The 19181-nt window shown below is 43.5% G+C and overlaps 7 protein-coding genes across 7 annotated transcripts; 5 read left to right on the top strand and 2 right to left on the bottom strand.

Moving 5' to 3' along the window:
* Nucleotides 1–4710: 4710 nt before the first annotated feature.
* Nucleotides 4711–5448, bottom strand: BJ212DRAFT_1479031 (uncharacterized protein; the record flags this gene model as incomplete). Its single annotated transcript, XM_041339801.1, has 4 exons — nt 4711–4798; nt 4852–5021; nt 5071–5265; nt 5320–5448. The coding sequence occupies 4 exons, from the start codon at nt 5446–5448 to the stop codon at nt 4711–4713; spliced, it is 582 nt and encodes a 193-aa protein (XP_041195341.1).
* Nucleotides 5449–5624: 176 nt separating this feature from the next.
* Nucleotides 5625–6850, bottom strand: BJ212DRAFT_1479030 (uncharacterized protein; the record flags this gene model as incomplete). The annotated part of the gene is made up of 6 exons (XM_041339800.1): nt 5625–5921; nt 6141–6370; nt 6427–6495; nt 6556–6684; nt 6733–6783; nt 6835–6850. 6 exons carry the CDS (start codon nt 6848–6850, stop codon nt 5625–5627), a joined length of 792 nt encoding a protein of 263 aa, XP_041195340.1.
* Nucleotides 6851–7824: 974 nt separating this feature from the next.
* BJ212DRAFT_1446151 (uncharacterized protein) lies at nt 7825–11674 on the top strand (the record flags this gene model as incomplete). The annotated part of the gene is made up of 8 exons (XM_041338198.1): nt 7825–7830; nt 7938–8054; nt 8209–8397; nt 8447–8515; nt 8537–8897; nt 8976–9161; nt 10492–11484; nt 11535–11674. 8 exons carry the CDS (start codon nt 7825–7827, stop codon nt 11672–11674), a joined length of 2061 nt encoding a protein of 686 aa, XP_041195339.1.
* A 949-nt stretch (nt 11675–12623) lies between these two features.
* Nucleotides 12624–14158, top strand: BJ212DRAFT_1343147 (uncharacterized protein). Its single transcript, XM_041335215.1, has 4 exons — nt 12624–13024; nt 13084–13426; nt 13532–13731; nt 13784–14158. The coding sequence occupies exons 1-3, from the start codon at nt 13017–13019 to the stop codon at nt 13667–13669; spliced, it is 489 nt and encodes a 162-aa protein (XP_041195338.1). The 5' UTR covers nt 12624–13016; the 3' UTR covers nt 13670–13731; nt 13784–14158.
* Nucleotides 14062–15628, top strand: BJ212DRAFT_1067732 (DOPA-like domain-containing protein). The gene is made up of 8 exons (XM_041328983.1): nt 14062–14564; nt 14638–14651; nt 14704–14850; nt 14905–14983; nt 15046–15076; nt 15141–15145; nt 15195–15298; nt 15352–15628. The coding sequence occupies exons 1-8, from the start codon at nt 14509–14511 to the stop codon at nt 15468–15470; spliced, it is 555 nt and encodes a 184-aa protein (XP_041195337.1). The 5' UTR covers nt 14062–14508; the 3' UTR covers nt 15471–15628.
* Nucleotides 15629–15648: 20 nt separating this feature from the next.
* On the top strand, nt 15649–17665 carry BJ212DRAFT_1343131 (glutamate 5-kinase). Its single transcript, XM_041335214.1, has 7 exons — nt 15649–15810; nt 15873–16060; nt 16109–16219; nt 16269–16364; nt 16418–16592; nt 16651–17455; nt 17507–17665. The coding sequence occupies exons 1-7, from the start codon at nt 15759–15761 to the stop codon at nt 17583–17585; spliced, it is 1506 nt and encodes a 501-aa protein (XP_041195336.1). The 5' UTR covers nt 15649–15758; the 3' UTR covers nt 17586–17665.
* On the top strand, nt 17666–19178 carry BJ212DRAFT_1343121 (phosphoribosyltransferase-like protein). The gene is made up of 7 exons (XM_041335213.1): nt 17666–17794; nt 17846–17885; nt 17948–18412; nt 18471–18591; nt 18644–18752; nt 18805–18863; nt 18909–19178. The coding sequence occupies exons 1-7, from the start codon at nt 17761–17763 to the stop codon at nt 19077–19079; spliced, it is 999 nt and encodes a 332-aa protein (XP_041195335.1). The 5' UTR covers nt 17666–17760; the 3' UTR covers nt 19080–19178.
* Nucleotides 19179–19181: the final 3 nt, after the last annotated feature.

Raw genomic sequence — 19181 nt, 5'->3', positions numbered from 1 at the left:
AGAGGTGCCTGATCAACCTTGGTGCTGATGCTGAGAAGTATATCAAAGTGGCAAGATCTATTTCAGGATCCTGAAGGCAGAGAGATGAGATACCATTATGGGGAAGAGTGGCTGTGAGGGTTTGGCATGGGGTCTTCAGAGCTTCTTAAGGGTTATAGATCTAGAAGCCATGTACTATGTGAATCAGCACAAAGCATCAAATTATCATCCCAATTATGGGGAATACCTGGAAAATGTTGTTCCACACTGCGCAATTGGATACACACCCCTTTTTCCTTGTTGTCCCTTGCGTTTTCCATGGGACCTGTCGGGCCCTTTTAATTACTGTGACAAGGAAGGTGAGCTTTGCTAAAAGAGCTGATCACATGTTACAACATAATCATGTGATGTGATGTAATATACTTACATAGCTCTCTGAATTGTATAATTAGAATCATTTATTGTTTATCATATTACAGCTATTTTCAAATCAATAGGGTAAAGGTTGCAACCCCAGATCATTTTTCGGATGGCATTCCTGACTTGGGTCATGTACAGTCAAATAGAGGGGTGTAATTTTTTTTTTAACATTACATAACTTAAGTTGGTGTTCTGACACTGGGAGCCTGCCCATCTCATATTTTCCCACAATTGAGCTTTTGATTTTCCTACAAATCGGTTAATGATTGTACTCTATAGTTCTCCAGACAAAACACCAGAAATCTGCGAATTTATTGGAACATAAACCATCTAATACTATGCAGGCATTGCCACATATATTCACTCTGCAATGGTGCAATTTTGTGACCAGGTAACAGATTCTCATGTGAACCTAGGAATGATGAATGCTAATTGCTTTCCACAAGAAAGTCTTGTAGGTCAAAAGCATCAATAGGGTGACTCGGCATATATGTGATTACTCAATAGGTGGGACTTAAATATGCTATCATACTTGATTTAAAACCTGACCAGCTGTGGTGGCACAAGTTCATATGAACTCCTTGTGAATTTTTAGCTGATGCTGAAAGTGGAATTCCAGGGATGAGGCTGTTGCAGGCTCCTGGCAGAAGTTTGGCCTGCATAAACCTTAAAACCTCATACTAGGACTGTCCCTGTGGGCTTATCACTATCCACAGGAACATGCTGTGGATGTAAAACTTCAAGATTGTATTGAAATTGGCTCAATTCTGCAATATCACTCCATCAATTTCATCATTGGTAATCAAGGTGTCAGTACTTCAGTTACTGCACTTGAAAGATGGTTGCAGTTACTGCAGCACAGTCTAGGGTAAGTGATTAAGTATGGATGATTACTGTGACTATCTGGTGATGGAACATAACACTAGCTACTGAATGGCGAGGTCAATAGACACTCACTGGTTCTCACCATGTGGTTCATATGATTACCACCATCATGGTCTGCTTGACTGTTGTTTATTATGTAATGGTATGGTTGATTTCAAAAGAATGGATGCTATCCATATACCATTCTAAGTGTCCTTTGCTTTGTTCATTGTGTCGCATTAGCTATTTCTTCAGGTGACGTAAGACCACAGCATTCTCCTTTGATTGTTTTATGATAATATTTTCACAGATATTGTTGCTGGACATTTTTTGTTTGCTGTGGTGGGGCATGGTATAAAGACATGGAGGAAACCCATCCTATCCCCTAGGTCAAGTTTGCCTTTCCCATTCCACAACTTGAAGATGTCTGCCTCAACACCACAAAAATCAATGATGCTTGACAATAATGACTTGACGCATAATCCACCGACCCTCCAAAGTAACCAGCACAATGGTGTTGGCTTCAGCTTCAGTCCTCTGGCGATGACAAACAATGCATTTCAAATGTATGCCCTCTGTCACCATTTATTTTTCACATAATGAACCTCATATCCAGGCTGGGTCCAAATACCTACAGTTCACTTGTGCCATCACAACACATTGCAACCACATTGGATATGCATGCTGTTGCCCCTATTCAAATGGCAAATCCCAAGTTAGTATGCTCCCTATTGTCTTTACATAAATGTAACAACACAAGTAGTGTCCTATGGATGTCAGATAGTTCATTGAGCAGAAATGCTGTCTTGCATGGTTCCCTGCATAATTCACCAACCTCTTGTTACCCAGCTATGGGAAGGGTCTACTTACAGTGGCTCAAAAAAGTGTCCGAATGTTTGTGCATTTTCAAGTAATTGGATAATAGTAAGCCAGCACCTGAGTACAATATAAAGGCATAGTGACAAGTCTAAAGGTGTGACATCATAGCTATAATCTGAGATATATATCGTGGGAACTCGACCATATATGGGCAAGATATGGTAATTTTAATCACATGACTCATTTGGACACTTTTTTGACTTTATATCCAAATCACAAAATCCAACCATTCACAGATATTATTCTTTATAGAAGTGGTGCAATAATCAATATTTAGTCTTATTTTAATATTATTTATATATATGAACCCACATAACATCATGAACTTTAACATAATCATCATACAGCCCATCTCCTCTGCTCCAAAGGATAATATCCTTATTCTCTGCTCCTCTAGTTTGTCTATGAGGCAAATTGCTTCCAAAACTGGTCCTAGCAAGTCTCCTATTGCTATAGTTATGCTGGCAATGATAGAACATTGATCTCATGAGCTTTGTAGCTAGCTTTGAGGTATGCTTTGAGTCATTATCCAGTTGGAAGATAATGTCTTCATCAATTCCTGACTTCTGCATGCTTCTGAGTAGACACTCCTCTAGCATGGAGATTTCCTGCTCTACATTCATGCCTCCTTCCACCTCACAAAGAATCCCCACACCATTTCATCTCCTACAACCCCTACCATCATACTTCATCTTCCAAACTTTAGTATATTCTTGACTTCTCTTTCCCCTAATGGTTCCCCTACCTTTTTTGACACATATTGCAGGCCATCTGACCCCATTCTATTGATTTTTATCTCATGTGACCAAACTATCTTCTTCCAGTCTTCCACAGTCCAATGTTGGTGCTTTAAAGCAAAGGCCCCTATAGGTTGCTGAAAGAAGAGGTATTTTCTTCTTGGTTACAGCCATAAGATTGGCTGCCTGAAGGGTGTTTCTGACTGTTTGAGTGGGAATGGGAGTGGGAATAGTGGAATTGATGAACTTGGTGGCATGGACAACATTTGAAGCCTTGCCAGATAGACTTTAATGAACAATAGCTCTTTTATGCTGTAATGTAAGCTTGAAAGACCATCCCATTTTATAATTTTCCTTCTCTAGCATGTTCTGGTTTATGACTATAGCAATAGTAAACTTGCTAGGACCAGTTTTGGAAGCAATTTGCCTCATAGACAAACTAGAGGAGCAGAGAATAAGGATATTATCCTTTGGAGCAGAGGAGATGGGCTGTATGATGATTATGTTAAAGTTCATGATGTTATGTGGGTTCATATATATAAATAATATTAAAATAAGACTAAATATTGATTATTGCACCACTTCTATAAAGAATAATATCTGTGAATGGTTGGATTTTGTGATTTGGATATAAAGTCAAAAAAGTGTCCAAATGAGTCATGTGATTAAAATTACCATATCTTGCCCATATATGGTCGAGTTCCCACGATATATATCTCAGATTATAGCTATGATGTCACACCTTTAGACTTGTCACTATGCCTTTATATTGTACTCAGGTGCTGGCTTACTATTATCCAATTACTTGAAAATGCACAAACATTCGGACACTTTTTTGAGCCACTGTATCTCCATGTGCATCCCCAATGTATGCCTTTTGTCACTTATTTGTTCATAGTCGCCTCATATTCATGCTCAGGCTGGGACTGACCAGCTGCACTTCACCCATGTCCTCACAATGTAATATGACCGCCTCGGATATGGATTCCATTGTCCCTATGATAGCAAACCACAAGTTAGCGTGCTCCTTATCTTCCTTACATAAATCTAACAACATGAGTAGTGTTGCCTTATGGACACCAGACAATCTCAGAACTGCTGTCTCACATGGCCCCTTGCAAAGTGTACCATATCTCCACAGTCTAGGAGGTCCCAGGTCTGCCATTACACTTATTTGCTCATATGCACTCTCACACTCATACACAGGCTGAGACCAATCAGCCACACTTTGCTCGTGTCCTCTCAATGCAACATGGCTGCCTCAGATATGCATTATGTCATCCCTATGATGGCAAATCCAAAGTAATTATCATGCTCTCTATCTACCTTACTTAAATCTGATAACACAAGTAGTGCTGGCTCGTTGATACCAGGCAACCCCAGGACTGTTGTCTCACATGGTCCCTCGCAAAATGTGCGATATCATCTTCATGATCTAGGAGGCATGTACACCAGTTCTCAACTCCATCAAGAAAACCCTCCTGGGCTAAATATTGGTGATTATCGAAAAATATTGACGGATTACTCAAAAAGCAACTGATTTCAAAGATCGCATAGATTATGTTACCCCAAGAAACTTTGACAGAAATGTTTCTAACCATTAGCTATTTGACTAATTTGTTGAGCATTTGAGAGACCATCCTTTCAAATTTCAGCATACAATGTTCACCAATTTCCCCGCCATCAGACAGCATTACATGAACAAATTAGTTTTTGATTAGAAAAGGGTATGTAATAGCTAGTAATGACCGGAATAGAGACATATATCAATGCCACAAGTCTCGACAATATTTGAATTACATAGGTACACCAAAAGAGCAGATTCCTGTCACTAGTCTTCCTCCATACCCTCAAGGTCAAGCAGTTCGAAGGCATTCACCTCAATGTGATCCCCAGTACTGCCATTGTGTTTCAACTTACTGTAAGCCAAGTGATGAGTCAGTAATGAGCATCGAGAACTAAGAACACTCACTATGCAGCCTCATAAATATCTGCCATCATATAATGGAACTTTCCAGGCGTGTCATGCTTCAGCTGTTCAAGAGACTTGACGTGGTAGCTGTAAACTTTGCTGAATTGGTTTCCAGAGAAGTTGAACTTCCCTGGAGAACCAAGCAACTTCCATAAAAGAGTGGAATAGACCTATGAAAAGTTGAGCAGCATATTCACCGAGTAAAGACAAGCACACTACCACTGTTGCCACCAGTGTGAGGAAGGGAATCAGAATTTTGGGATGCTTCGACTTGTTCTTGGTAATTTTGACAAAGCGTGATGCGAATTTCACACCAATGGCCCTTGAGCTATGAAAGAGCTGGTTAGATATCAACAATACAAGGAGTTCACCCTGGTAGGGCCTGTTCCTGATGGGTGTGGCATTATTATTGAGCTGAAAAAGAGGTACAACTATCAGCAACAGGCAGAGAAAGCATAAAGGACTCACATCGAACTTCATAGCATAGATGTAAACTAGCTTTTCCATCAATGTTTTCGCCTTTGCAAAGTCCTTGTGCCCAAGGCAGAAGTAGCCATCAACATTTGTGCAAGCATCGTCTTTCAGCTCACAGCACATTATTGGGATGCATGCATCCACCTCAGATAAATTAAGGACAATTAGAATTATCCTGGGTAAGTGCTGCAACTGAATCAACTCACCAAGGCACTGAGCTGTAAAGCATACAGCTCATCTACTTGAAGACATTCTTTGATTGCATCCACACCACATTTCTCAGCAACAGATAACAAAGTTCACATTGAGAGCTGGTTCTTTTTGACTAATTCTGGGTACCCATGGACAAACATCACATGGCACTTGGCTTCAGAGATAGTGGCTTGAATGACCTGGTGAGTCTGTAGATTCTGATTGAGAAGTTTGACTTTGCCTTTCTTGGTTTGAACAAGTGAGGCAACACTTTTTTTTGCAGGGGTTTGGACAAGTTTTGCAGTATCTTTGTTCAAGTCAGAGGAAATTGACAATTCACCACCAGTAGTGGTACTTTCAGTGGACTCTGAAATGGTGTCATTGACATCGCCCCAGGTCAGAGTCTAATGCATCAAGGACCATGATCAAAAAAAATTGATTTAAATTGAACAGTTCTCACCTTTGTTGCTCATTTCCTATCAGCAGCAGATGAGCAGTTGGCACCAGAGTCAGACACCTTTGAAGACTTCCAAGGTTTCTGGCTGTGTGTGACCAGTGAAGCAACCTTTTTGTTTGTGAGGACTTATCATATGATGTTGACAAAATGTTAAAGTACTACTCACCTCATCTGAAAGCATCCTCACAGCCGCATCTAAATCATCATCTTCTGAGTCATTGCCAAGACCTGCTGCATCAGCATCACTGTCACTGTCAGCACCTGCATCATGGACATTGCACTGAGCATCATCTGAGCCAACATCACTCTGCTCATTCTCTGAGATTGGTAACATGACATTCACATCTTGCATGGCAAAAGTGCGATGAAGTTTGGTAGGGCACCGATAATGGGACACTGTGCACACATGACTTGTAAGACTTCCTTTTTGGCCAGTGAACAAGATGACTAACCTTTCTTATCTCCTTCACTAAAGCTATCATGTTCACTGGCCTCTGACTCAGATTCAATGCACTGATGCTCTGCGCAATTTGTTGTACATCAGTAAGTGGCAATTTATATCATGCAAGAAACACATGTACTCAGTGTCAAAGGTTTCTGCACCAGACTCTGTTTATGAGGTGTTTTGGATACTTTGGTACTGGGAGCTCTCTTCTTCATGCCTTGCTCAGCTGGCGATGTCTGATGCTTGCATTTGTCCTGCTTCCACACTGTTTTCAGGTTAGTAGCAAGTTTTTCCTTGTGTCCTTCTCACTCACCTGCATTCTCCAAAGCCCTAGTTTTTGCACCACATGCCAGTGACTCCAACTCTATGGAGGTTTTTTGAGACTGTGTCTGTGCTTGTCTTTACTGTCACTTACTCTGAGGTGGAGTCATTTTTACTTGTTCCATTGGGACTTCAATTACTAAAAAAAATTAAGTAGGGAGTGGAAATTTCGGTCTGCCAGGGAGTGTGATTGTTGGGGACTTGTAGGGAGTGTGATTGACAGATACTGCTAGGGAGACTGGTAGGGGTAGGGAGTGAGACACTAGAGAGACTGGTAGGGAGAAGGTAAGAGTAAAATAATTTGAGTTTCAGAATGGACGGCACTAAATTTTGTAGTACAGCCACATGCATCACAGACACAGTCTGTCCCTGACTTGACTATACTAGGTGGGTTGGCAGTCTCAAACAATTACCTCAGGCTTACCCTCTTCTGCTTTTGCCCACTTATTCACTTGTTTTCTTTAGTATGACCCTCCAGGTGTGCCCAGCATGTGGCCATGACAATTTCACTGTCACTGGCCTTAGCCAGCATCTCACAAAGAGCCACGACTCCTGGTGTCAAGCACTCTACAGGAATTCACACTCCCAAACAAACCCAAACCCAGTCAACAAAATCACTGAAAATTTTGCACCTGAGTCAGGACATCCCAAGGTTTGCCACTTTCTTTGGTTAATTTGAAGCTGAAGGTTCTGACTGCTCTTACTCTCAGTTCAACTACTCTGGTTACTTTGAAGCTGACAGTGATGCCTCTGAACACTCTAGCAACTCGGACAAAAATCCTGTGAGTTTACTTTGGTTACTTTGAAGCTGAAGGCTCGGTTCTTATTCACTCTCATTCACAGGAAGAGGATAGTGACTTGGACAATAATCCTGTGAGTTTACTTTGGTTACTTTGAAGCTGAAGGTTTGGCACTGAATCTTCTCATTATCAGGGAGAGGACATTGATGACTCATTCTTCGAACCTGAATGGGAGGTGCCAGTGCAGTCGCTACCTGAGGACGGCCCCTTCAACAATCTCAATGATGGTGAAGCTCACAATACTAATACTTGTCAGGACATCGAGGCTCAGGCACAGGGGCAGCATGGATGTGTAGTTGTGCCTTATCCTGACCCATGCGCTGGTCAAAGAACATCATGTCTTTCACCTGATCAGGCTGCAAATGCAATGTATGAAGCACAACTCATTGATGCCAAGAATGAGGAGAACCTGTACTACCCATTTGCTTTGAAGATTGAATGGGAGGTAGCACATTGGGCCAAGCTTTGTGGGTCAAGCTCTACTGTGTTTACAGACTTGCTATCTATTGACAGGGTGAGGGATTTTATTTGTTGCATGTGTATCTAATTGACAGCAATACTACTAGGTCAGTGAACAGCTGGGACTGTCATTCAAAAACATGAATGAGCTGAACAAGCTCATTGACCATGAGCTTCTGACAGGATGACCAAAATTCAAATGAGAACAGGTCATTGTCACTGGTGAATCGTTTGATGTATATTACTGTGATATCATCGAATGTGTTAAGTCATTATATGGGGATCCTGACTTCACCCAATATCTCACATTTTCCCTGGAGTGGCACTATGCTGATGACAACAAGACTGTTCATTTATTCCATGACATGCATACCAGCAAATGGTGGTGGAAAACACAGGTATGTTAGACTCATTATGATATCAGACTTCATTGCTCAATGTCCTTAGAAAAAACTTGATGCACAACATCCTGGCAGAACTATAGTTCCAACTATCATTTCCTCCAACAAAACACAAGTGACAATGTTTCACAACAAGACTGTCTACCCCATGTATCTTACAATTGGCAACATACCAAAGGAACTTCACCACAAGCCTTCACCTGGTAGTCATGTCCTTCTTGCTTATCTGCCAACAAGCCACCTTGAACACATTACAAACAAAGCATCTCATCATCGCACTATCGCAAATTTGTACCACACATGTTTACACCATGTGCTTGCTCCACTCATACCTGCTGGAACAGAGGGCATTTTGATGCATAGCAGTGATGGTGCTCGCTGTCATTGTCATCCGATATTTGCTAGTTTTGTCAGTGACTACCCAGAACAACTCATGACTACAGGTGTCAAGTTTGGAGAGTGCCTGAAGTGTGATGTCGATGCCAAGGATACAGGAAGTAATACAATATAATTTCACTTGTGAAAACTTAGCAAGGTACTGGACGCACTTGCTGCATTCAACGACAGAAACTTAGCATTTGTTCACACATGTGCCACTGCTGGCATCAAACCTATCATTCATCCTTTTTGGGAGGATCTTCCTTTCACGAATATCTTTCGCACTATCATGCCAGATGTCCTGCACCAGCTATATCAAGGTTTGATCAAGCACCTCCTGGCATGGTTGTCAGCAGCTTGTGGAGGGGCTGAGATTGATGCCTGTTGTCCTGCATGATTTGGGAATCATGCATGGACATGACTACTAGGTAGCCCCCCTAAAAGACAAAGTCTGTGAGCTTAGGCATCAGGCTAGTCAACCCATACCTTGGTTTCAAACCTTGGTCATATAGTTCAGTTTCCCCTCTGTGATTCATGAATTTATTATATCTTGAAGAAAAGTCATTTGTGAGATGGGAATCACATAATGACCTAGTTGATATTGTGAAGCAAGAAGGTTAAGGTATTGCCTTGCCTTTGGCTTATTCACTTTGGCTAGAGAAAACCATAGAGAAAAGTTCAAAGCCTAACAAAAACCTATCTAAAAAGCCTGTGTTTTGTGTTTTGTGTCTTGTTATTGTATTATTATTTCTGAGTTGTTTTCTCTAGTATTTCCTTGATTTATTTTTCTATTGGGATGCTCTGACCCATCAGATACTTCACAAAATTGTACCTACAGGGTATGATGTCATAATGATGTCATATGGCTCCACAGATACTCCTGCAAGTATTCTGTTGAAAGTTATGATGTCATGATGATGTCATTTGTTCTGGAATGTTCTGCTCCACAATGACTCACCTCTGATGTCATTACTCCACCTATGGAATATTCTGCTCCACTTCTGATGTCATTGCTCCGCTTTTTTACTTACATAATATTCCCACACAGAATGTATATAAGGAGGGCCCATTCTCCCCCCCAAAAAAATAGGATCTCCCACTTGCAATCATTTGAATCTCAGTTTGAGCTACTCACTGTGAAGATTGTTGCTTACAAAGAAAGCCCCTTTGAAGTACCAAGTGCAGGGAAAAGACATTCCCTTGAGATTACATAAGTTTCTTATGATAGAAACTTAGTTTATTTGAGACCAGTTTCTCACCTAGTTTTCTGATATTGACCAACATGAGCTTTGGTCAATCTGTTCATTTGTGAGACCAGCTTCTCACCTAGTTATCTGATATTGACCAACACGAGCTTTGGTCAATCTGTTCATTTGTGAGACCAGTTTCTCACCACTTTGTGCCTATTTGACCAACCAGTCTTTGGTCAACATATTTGTATTTGAGACCATAGTCTCTACAGAGAATTATCTTAACAAGGAACCATGTTCCAGTGTCTAGACGGTTTATCCTAGACAAGTTTATAAGTTGGGATATAACACAAAAGCTCCAGCTAAGTTAATCACATTGATTGGTCTAGTGAGCCTCCCAAGAACTCACACGTTATCTACCACAAAAGAAGAAAAGTCATAGACCATGTTAATTGAGGACTGGCAAGAAGTCTTATCCCAGTGTAATTGTGGTGTCATTACATTTTACATGCATTTATATAAGACCCTCAGTTATTAAGACACCATTGTCGACGGCTCCCTCCTAACCATCATATCCACCTATTCACTAAAGGCATCACCTGCCTGTCATGCATAAGTGGCACCGAACACGCTCAAATTTGCCACTTCATCCTCAGGATCATAATTGACATTTGCTTGCCCAACAATCTTAATGCTGGTCATTTGCTTCAAGCAGTGCATGGCCTACTCAACTCCCTATATCTCACACAATACCCTTGTCATAGCTCAGAGACACTTCACTCACTAGACGAGGCATTGGATCATTTCCATCCAAACAAAGACATTTTTATTCAATTTGGTATCCATAATAATTTCAACTTACCAAAGTTGCATGCAGCATGTCATTACCACCTCATGATCACATTGTTCAGTACAACAGACAACTATAATACCGAATACACCGAGCACCTCCACATTGACTTAGCAAAGGATGCTTATTGTGCTACCAACCACAAGGACGAGTTCATTCAGATGACGTGCTGGCTCGAACAAAAGGAAAAAATTCTACAGCACCAGAAATTTGTTAGTTGGTGTCTTGCAGGTGGTCACCACTTTGAGCCATACCATTCACATCCTCCTGATATGACTTTCCATCAAGAACAAGTGATGACAAAACATCCCACTGCAAAGGCTGTCAGCATTCAAAAATTGGTTGAAGATTATGGCATGACTCATTTTCACGAGGCCCTTGCACACTACATTGTGCACAAATGTCAAGGTGATCATTCAGTGCCACTCCATGATCGAGAACTTGATCATTTGGTGGGTGACATTCACTTTCCCTTCCACCATCTGCCCATCTGTCACAAGATCAAATGGTGCTCTATTGATACTGGTGGTTTAACCAAGGGACATGTTACCTTGGACAGTGTCCACACAAAACCTCAACAAAAGTTGGGCTCTCAGCTCATTCATCAGCGCTCTGACACTGTTTTTGTTAGACTTGGCGAAGACTCGGTTACAAATGATCTCAAAGGTGCATGATTTGGCTGTTACTCAAGGACTCACAGCTCATTGACTCATTAGGTTTCAGTGTGGGGCAAATTCGAGTTATATTCTCCTTGCCCCCAAAGTCTTTACAATTGCTCTTCCCACCCACTGTCAACATTCCTCCTCACCTCACATATACTGAATGGTTCACTCCCTTCCCTTCTGCACCTGACTGAAACAACAGACTGTATAAACTCTCAAGATTGATGTGAGGTGGTGACAGAGTTAGTAGTATTGTGCCAGTGGGTAATATCATGCATAGTATTCACCTTATACCAAAGTTTGGAGACTCAGCTCTGTGAGAATGGATGAGTGAGACCATTCTCGAGGACTGTAACGTGTTTTGGGTCAACTCTTATATTGATAGACACACTTTCTCGATATTCAGATAATACTCAGTAATTCTCTTCTGTTTCAAAACAATTTAATATTGCCGCTACATGGTTATCTACTTTGTTTCTAAATAAGAGTGATTAAGAAAAATTATACGAAGTTTCAAAATTACTCGATTTTAACCCAGGAGGCTTTTCCTGATGTCCCTCCAGCTCAGTTGGAACTGCCAATCAACCAGCCATCTTGCCTCCCCTGCCAGTGGGTATATAACAATACATGCTGTGAATACGAAGGAACCTTGGAGGATTTAAAACAGCATTGGCATGACAACCATCTTCCTGGATGCCAAGGCACAATGATTCGATGCCAATGGGAACAGTGCAACTATCACAAGCGAGGTTATCCCTCAGTTAATGTCATGGTCCGCTCCTCCATGTGGCGGCATATATCTGAAGTCCATTTGATGCATCGGAGGAATAGCTAGACACCGACTGCATTTTACTTCCACCTATCGTGACTTGGACAAGTTGCGCGGGTACAACTTGCCTTCTTTCTCTGTAACAAAATCACTATACCAGACTAACCTGACACCGACAGGACACAATGTATTTATATATGATAAGCGGTGACCGGTGACCTTTGGCCGTTAACACAGGAAATGCAGTATATGTCCATGAACCAATGGATCAGCTTTTGAGGTCCAGAACTGTGCGAGAGAGCGTGAGATCTACCCTAGCAGTCATTGAAAGTAGCCGTGTGAGCTAGTTTCAAAAGGAAACTGTTTTGCAATTCACCATCCACCACAGATAATAGCTGCTGCTTCGATCGAATGAGGCCGGCATGCAGTGAAAATGGTTATATTTTGGAGTAAAGATTAACAGCGTGAGACGCGTCATCAGTGACAGGTATTGCGTGTTGCTAACTATCGACACGACGTCTCCGTGTGCTTGCTTAATGCGGACGATAGTGATGCTTTCACCAAAAGTTTTTCCTCCTTCTGGTCGACCCTCCACAAAGAAAAGACTGCTCTCGCAACTCTGAATTGCGTGGTAAATCTGTTCAAAAACACGCTCTTGTCCAACAATGAGTTGATTATACATGTTCTTGCTCTTTGCGTGAAATGTACCCTCATTCCTCCGCAAATATAGTTCTTCGTTGTATACTTCCAAGATCACCGTGCACAGCATGACAAGGTGAGCATAATTGACAATGAACCGCCGGTTGGCACGCCTCGCCCATTACTTTATGATAGCGCACGGGAGTCAGATGATCATCTTTATATGTACCTGCGAAGGTACGGTTCTGGGAGCTCAGCGCTCAGCAATTGTCAGCGTCACGGTGTTCCGATTCGGACAGCAAGACTCGATTCAAATCCCATCTGGACTCTGTGCAGTTCAAGTCAACGCAACACTACAAACAGCAATATTCTCTGCAGAATATCCTTGGCTCCTCTACTTTTCATGATAGTGCTGGTTATGCCGGCCGTTTTGGCTGTGCCTGCGATCTTGAACCCTAAGGGTGTCAGTACTACTGGTCTACCACTGCAGCGGCTGCTGGTACCTGGTGGGGATAATCCGCGATTTTCTCTTCCTCGCGTAAGCCAGTTTTTCCAAAGTCCCGCATCAATACCATGTCTATCACAGACACAACCTCTCACAACCTACCTGCTAGTGTTGTCTCAATCATTGTCCCTTTCCCAGGCTGCCGTCACAACGACCACTACAGTCGTAGTCACTAATGTCATGACAACTACAACAACACTCAGAGGACTTGCGTATGCTGAAGATACGATGACCCACAGAACTCATGGGTTTTACCGCAGCCTTACTACGGCTTAGTTCTATGTGACATTGGACTTGAGCGATACCAAAAATGTCTCAATGGAATATGGTTAAGACTGGTACGCTTTTATGTAGAATAAATCGTTTATCTAATGACAAATTTAATCAAAGATGCTCGATAGCGGGACAGAAGCATGATGGCAGAGTCAATTGTTGGGAACAGAATTTGAGGACTGAGGAGTCATGCGTGGCTGGGCAGTGTCTATCAATCCTACAGGTATGGTTGCCGGAGCTATCCAGGCTCCAATTGGTGATGAGATACCCGTCTGGGCGCACTTGCTGACATGCTGGTGTACTTCTTGCAACGGGAGTTAACGTTCACCCTGGGTACCTTTACCAAGAGTCACTAATACTAGCCTGAGCGTGATTCTATAAGAAGTCCTCCTGAACTTTAAAGTCCACCGTTAAGTGTACATCTCTTCCTTGAAAACACGGTCACCGCCATCTTTGATTGCAAATATTTTCGTTCTTCCCTTCGCACTGAATTCTTGCGCACTCGTGCTGCATGGCAACACTTCCGATGGGCTATTTATTTACATATGAATTTGAAAATTAATGGTAAATACCAATCACGGACACGGCTCGGAACTATGACACTTGCACCCATTATTGTTGCTCAGTATCAATGCTTGTCTTTCACTGAACTTGTATAACATGTGGCAATCCCGGCGCCCCTTTGACTTGTGTCACATAGGCGTATTGCACATTCTACCGTCTCTGAAGTCTGCTGATCGCCTTTCAAGGGCACGGCACTTGACACTTACAAATATATCATCCTTGGCGCTAGTAGTTACGACTAGCTGCGGAGCCGGGCTTCCTTTTCAAAGAGGGTCATAATGTCAGACTACCACCCACCAACCGACCTTGAAGAAGTTGTTAACTTGGAAGTCAAGTGAGTGCCCCGAATTCACTACTGAGTACTGATCATTGACTCTGTCATGGTTTGTTCGCGCTGTGCATGACAGAGAGTGGCACTTCCGTGAGTTGAGAGTACGGGTATCAGTCTTTTAGTTGCTGAAGATTGTGTGCAGATATCTACTTCCATCAGCGCAACGCTGATCAGCACCAGGCTGCATTGGACTTGCGTGATGCTGTCCTGCGTCTAAGGCGTGATGGAGCGTTCGTCGCTGTGCCATTATTTCGTGTGAACACCGACCCTATCGGTCCTCATCCAGTCGGTAAGTGCCTATCATACCCTTTCTGGAAAGAAATCATTTTTAAGTCGGTCCCAGGTTCATACGAGATCTGGGTCCCTTCAACCTCGTTTTCCTCTGTATTTTCCTACCTTTGTATGAACAGGGGTGATCTAAGGTATTTCTTTATTTCTCCTCAGTCAAGTTGACTCATCAGCTCATTGGAATCAAATTGCAAAGCATACTCGTGCACCCGCTGACCCGTGAAGCGGTAATTCATTTGCTTATCGAACATTTGATTGATTGACCAATGCGCGGCATGGGCGCCTTTGCAGAGAAAGTGAGTGCAGATCATTGCCGGTGTAATACACCTGACAGTGACCTCCCAGAGACCATCAACTCCGGAATGCGTGGATTGGCCCTCCATTCCCTCTTGATCTGTCTGCTCTCCCGGTGAAGACTGAAGAGTTACCCATACAATATCCGAGTCTGAGTAAGTTCATTACGACGAGCACATTCTTGCAACCATACCGACTGAGCACACAGAGCTCGGCTACTCTGCACCAGAACCCGAGTTTACCCTTGATCAGCGCCGCCGCATCGGTGCCAACCTCGAGCGCATCCTGAAGGGCGAGAAGGAAGCTGCCAAGGCTCCCATGAATTAACAATTTGGGCCATCCACACGATTGGAGTCGTTAGTTCTACATATGACCTGTGGAGATGTTTTATGCATATTTAGCTATGATGTTTGTATTCTGGTGTAACGGTTCGCAGAAGAATGAACATAAGTTGGATTCGGTGACTATTTTGCATGACTCATGGCAATGTTACCGGCGCCGCCGTTCCATGTCCAATAATTTTAATGTCACCTACTAGTGCTGCTGCTGTTCCGATCGCGCTTGTCCCTCAACATACAACTGGTGTGCGATTTTTCGATACTCGACCTCTGCAAAATGTCACGGCCAGCAAAACGTGGAACTCCTAGCACGATCGTTATCAAGCTTGGCGAGTACTAGTAGTATCCCCGCTCCACCTCCCGCAGATGTGTAATCTGTAAAACCCTGTAGGAACATCCTCCATCGTCCATGAAGAAACGCACCAACCCCTCCTGTCCATACTTTCTGCAGTCGTTGAGACCGTCATTAGTCTTCGCAGCCATGGACACAAAGTGGTGCTCGTCAGTTCTGGGGCTATTGGAGTTGGATTGAGGACGATGGATATTCCACAGAGACCAAAAAGTCTATCTAAAAAGCAGGTGTGTCTTCCTTCTGCACCTTCTGAGATTAGGACTGATTAACGGAAGGCTTTGGCAGCGATAGGACAAGGACGTCTCATTGCATTATGGGACAATCTCTTCGGGCAGTTTGATCAGCGAACCGCTCAGGTTCTGCTAACAAGAGGAGACATATCCGATGTAAGGTGGTTTCCGCAGACGCCCTGTTCAAGCATTGAACACACCCCAGCGCACACGATATTTGAACGCTGTCAACACACTAAATGAACTTTTGTCGATGGGCGTGGTGCCTATCGTGAACGAAAACGACACCATATCTGTCAGCGTAAGTATCTACTACAGATACGATGAGTAGCAACACGGGCTAACTGTCCACAGGAAATTAAATTTGGCGACAATGACACGTTGTCTGCTATTACGAGTTCTATGATTCACGCCGATTATCTTTTCCTACTTACAGACGTCGACGGTCTGTATACATCCAACCCACGAAAAGATCCTTCTGCGAAAAAGCTTGATGTGGTCATCTCTGTTGCTGCTATCCGAGCACAAGGTACGGGTCCAGATCGGATACAGTAGTGATTTGGTTGATCCTAACCTCATTTCTCCAGTCAGCACATCAACGCTAGGATCTAGCCTTGGAACCGGCGGAATGGAAACAAAATTAATTGCTGCTGAAATCGCAACTGGCGCTGGCGTAACAACTGTTATCGCATCCAGCAAACAGCCTTCAGTGATCGTCGACATCATTGACTACTATACAGCACTGAGAAGCACGTCAGTACCCACTTCAGGTACTGCTAGCCCGATCGCTCCACAAAAGCTTAATCAGGTCGATTTGGATGAAGTCGCTGCATCCCTCAGTTGGCCAAGGCCTCCACATACTGTCTTTAAGCCTGCTTTGATTCCCATGCGAGACCTAAAGGCATGGACAAGTCATACCCTTTATCCAGCAGGCAGCGTGATCGTTGACTCCGGAGCACATGCCGTATTGTCTCGTCGAGAATCTGGTGGCCGCCTGCTGCCAGCTGGGGTGCTCGGAGTTCGAGGTTCATTTGCCTCTGGCCAAGCAGTTCGCATATTAGTCCACCGCAGTACTGAAGGAGTTCCAGTTGAGGCCAAGGAAGTTGCACAAATGCCATATTGCAATCTGGCCGCAACGACACCATGCACGCCGGTCTTAGAACCCGAGGCATCAGTGACGGCCTCAGTCACATCCCTTGTTCCACTCTCCCGTTCAGGGTCGTCGGCATCTTTATCAGATGATATAATGTCTGATTCTCAAACGATTACGGACGATGAGACCCATTTGATCGAAAAGATGGACGAATGCGAAATCTGGGATTGTGTAGAAGTAGGACGAGGTTTAGCAAACTACAATTCTGCGCAAATCTCCCGTGTAAGGGGCCTAAACAGGTGGGTTTTTCGTTTCTGGCTTCCAAGCTGTTTTCATTCAGCTGTCTTCAGCGCTCGCATAGTTCAGCTCCTCGGTTATGCAGACACAGAATACGTTGTAGAAAACATCACTATTAGAGTGTCTGTTTGATGTGGCAGTGTAGATGTAGATTATTTGTGCTGCGCAAACAAGGTCATTTTATCGACATTTTTTTTAGCAAGGGGCATCTGTGTCAGTCAGCTGTGTCACCCAATTGCAACAGTCACCCTTTTCTTCTTCTTCACCCTGTTCTATGTTATAAAGCCATCCAGCAATTTTATAAATTATGTATCACGGAAATTCTATCAGACTTCTTGCGGGTATGTTCATCTGGCACCAGTACTTTCCTTCCGCTGATTTGGGCTCTCCAGGCAATAGTCACCCAGAGCTCGCCCATGCCGTGGCCGAGCGGTGAGCTGCCGCTTTAAATGATGCAGCAAAACAGCCCACGGACTAGTGATTCACCCACATAGGCTTGGAGTGCCCCTCACGCCATGTATGCCCAAAAAATTCTCCAACGGCGAGATAAACGTCAAGATCTCCGAATCCGTCCGCGAGGAAGACGTCTTCATCATCCAGTCAGGGTGTAGCGATGTGAACGACAATTTGATGGAACTTCTGATCCTTATATCCGCGTGCAAAACTGCTTCCGCCCGCCGCATCACCGCTGTGATCCCGTGTTTCCCATATGCCCGTATGGACAAAAAGGATGAGTCTAGAGCACCGATCACAGCAAAACTGGTGGCAAACATGCTTGTTAGCGCGGGATGCGATCACGTCATTACTATGGATCTGCATGCTAGTCAAATACAGGGATTTTTCGACATTCCCGTAGACAACCTTTTCTCAGAGCCTTTGATGGTATCGTACATCAAGAGGCACATCGACGGGTGGCAAGATGGTATTGTTGTCAGTCCCGATGCCGGTGGAGCCAAGAGGTCCGTGTTTTTTTGTTTCAGGGGATTGACGTCAGTTTCATTGCTCAGCTGCGGATAGGGTCACTGCGATGGCAGACAAACTTGGGATCGAATTCGCCCTTATACACCGGAAACGTGATGGGAAGTCTCAAAATGCTCCAGAACGCATGGAGCTTCTGGTAGGAGACGTTCGAGATAAGGAATCACCTGCTTCTTATAGTCTATTCGAAACCTTATTGATGATCACCCCAGGTGGCTATTTTGGTGGATGACATGATAGATACTGGCCACACGCTCACACTCGCTGCTCGGACGCTGCATGAGAAAGGCGCCAAAACTATTTACGTTCTTATTTCGCACGGTGCGTGTCATTTAGAATCCAATTGCCAATTGCCTGATGTTGATCCCTGAAGGACTCTTCGCGGAAGCCCACATGGCTTCTTTGAACAGCCTTCCTATAGAGCAGCTTGTGGTAAGTCGTTCATGACTTTCGTTGTGCTGCTAATATGCCTCGCAGGTCACAAATACCGTTCCACAAAACGAGCACAAGGAACAATTTTCGAAGTTAATAGCGCTGGACATTAGTTCTACTATCGCTGAAAGCATACGTCGCACACACAACGGCGAAAGTATCAGCCTCCTATTCGGTGAATGGGCCGAAGGCAGGGGTCTTGACATGATCATTTAGTTTATTTCCCCGCTCTAGATCCTCCCGTGTCGGTACATACTTGCATTCTAGAAACGACACAGTGCATCATCAGTTCCTGACTCCTCTCCTCCATGTGCGACT

The sequence above is a fragment of the Suillus subaureus genome (genome assembly GCF_016647635.1).
Source record: "Suillus subaureus strain MN1 chromosome Unknown BJ212scaffold_9, whole genome shotgun sequence".
Classification (NCBI taxonomy): Eukaryota; Fungi; Basidiomycota; class Agaricomycetes; order Boletales; family Suillaceae; genus Suillus; species Suillus subaureus.
This window is presented reverse-complemented; position numbering and strand designations above follow the sequence as displayed.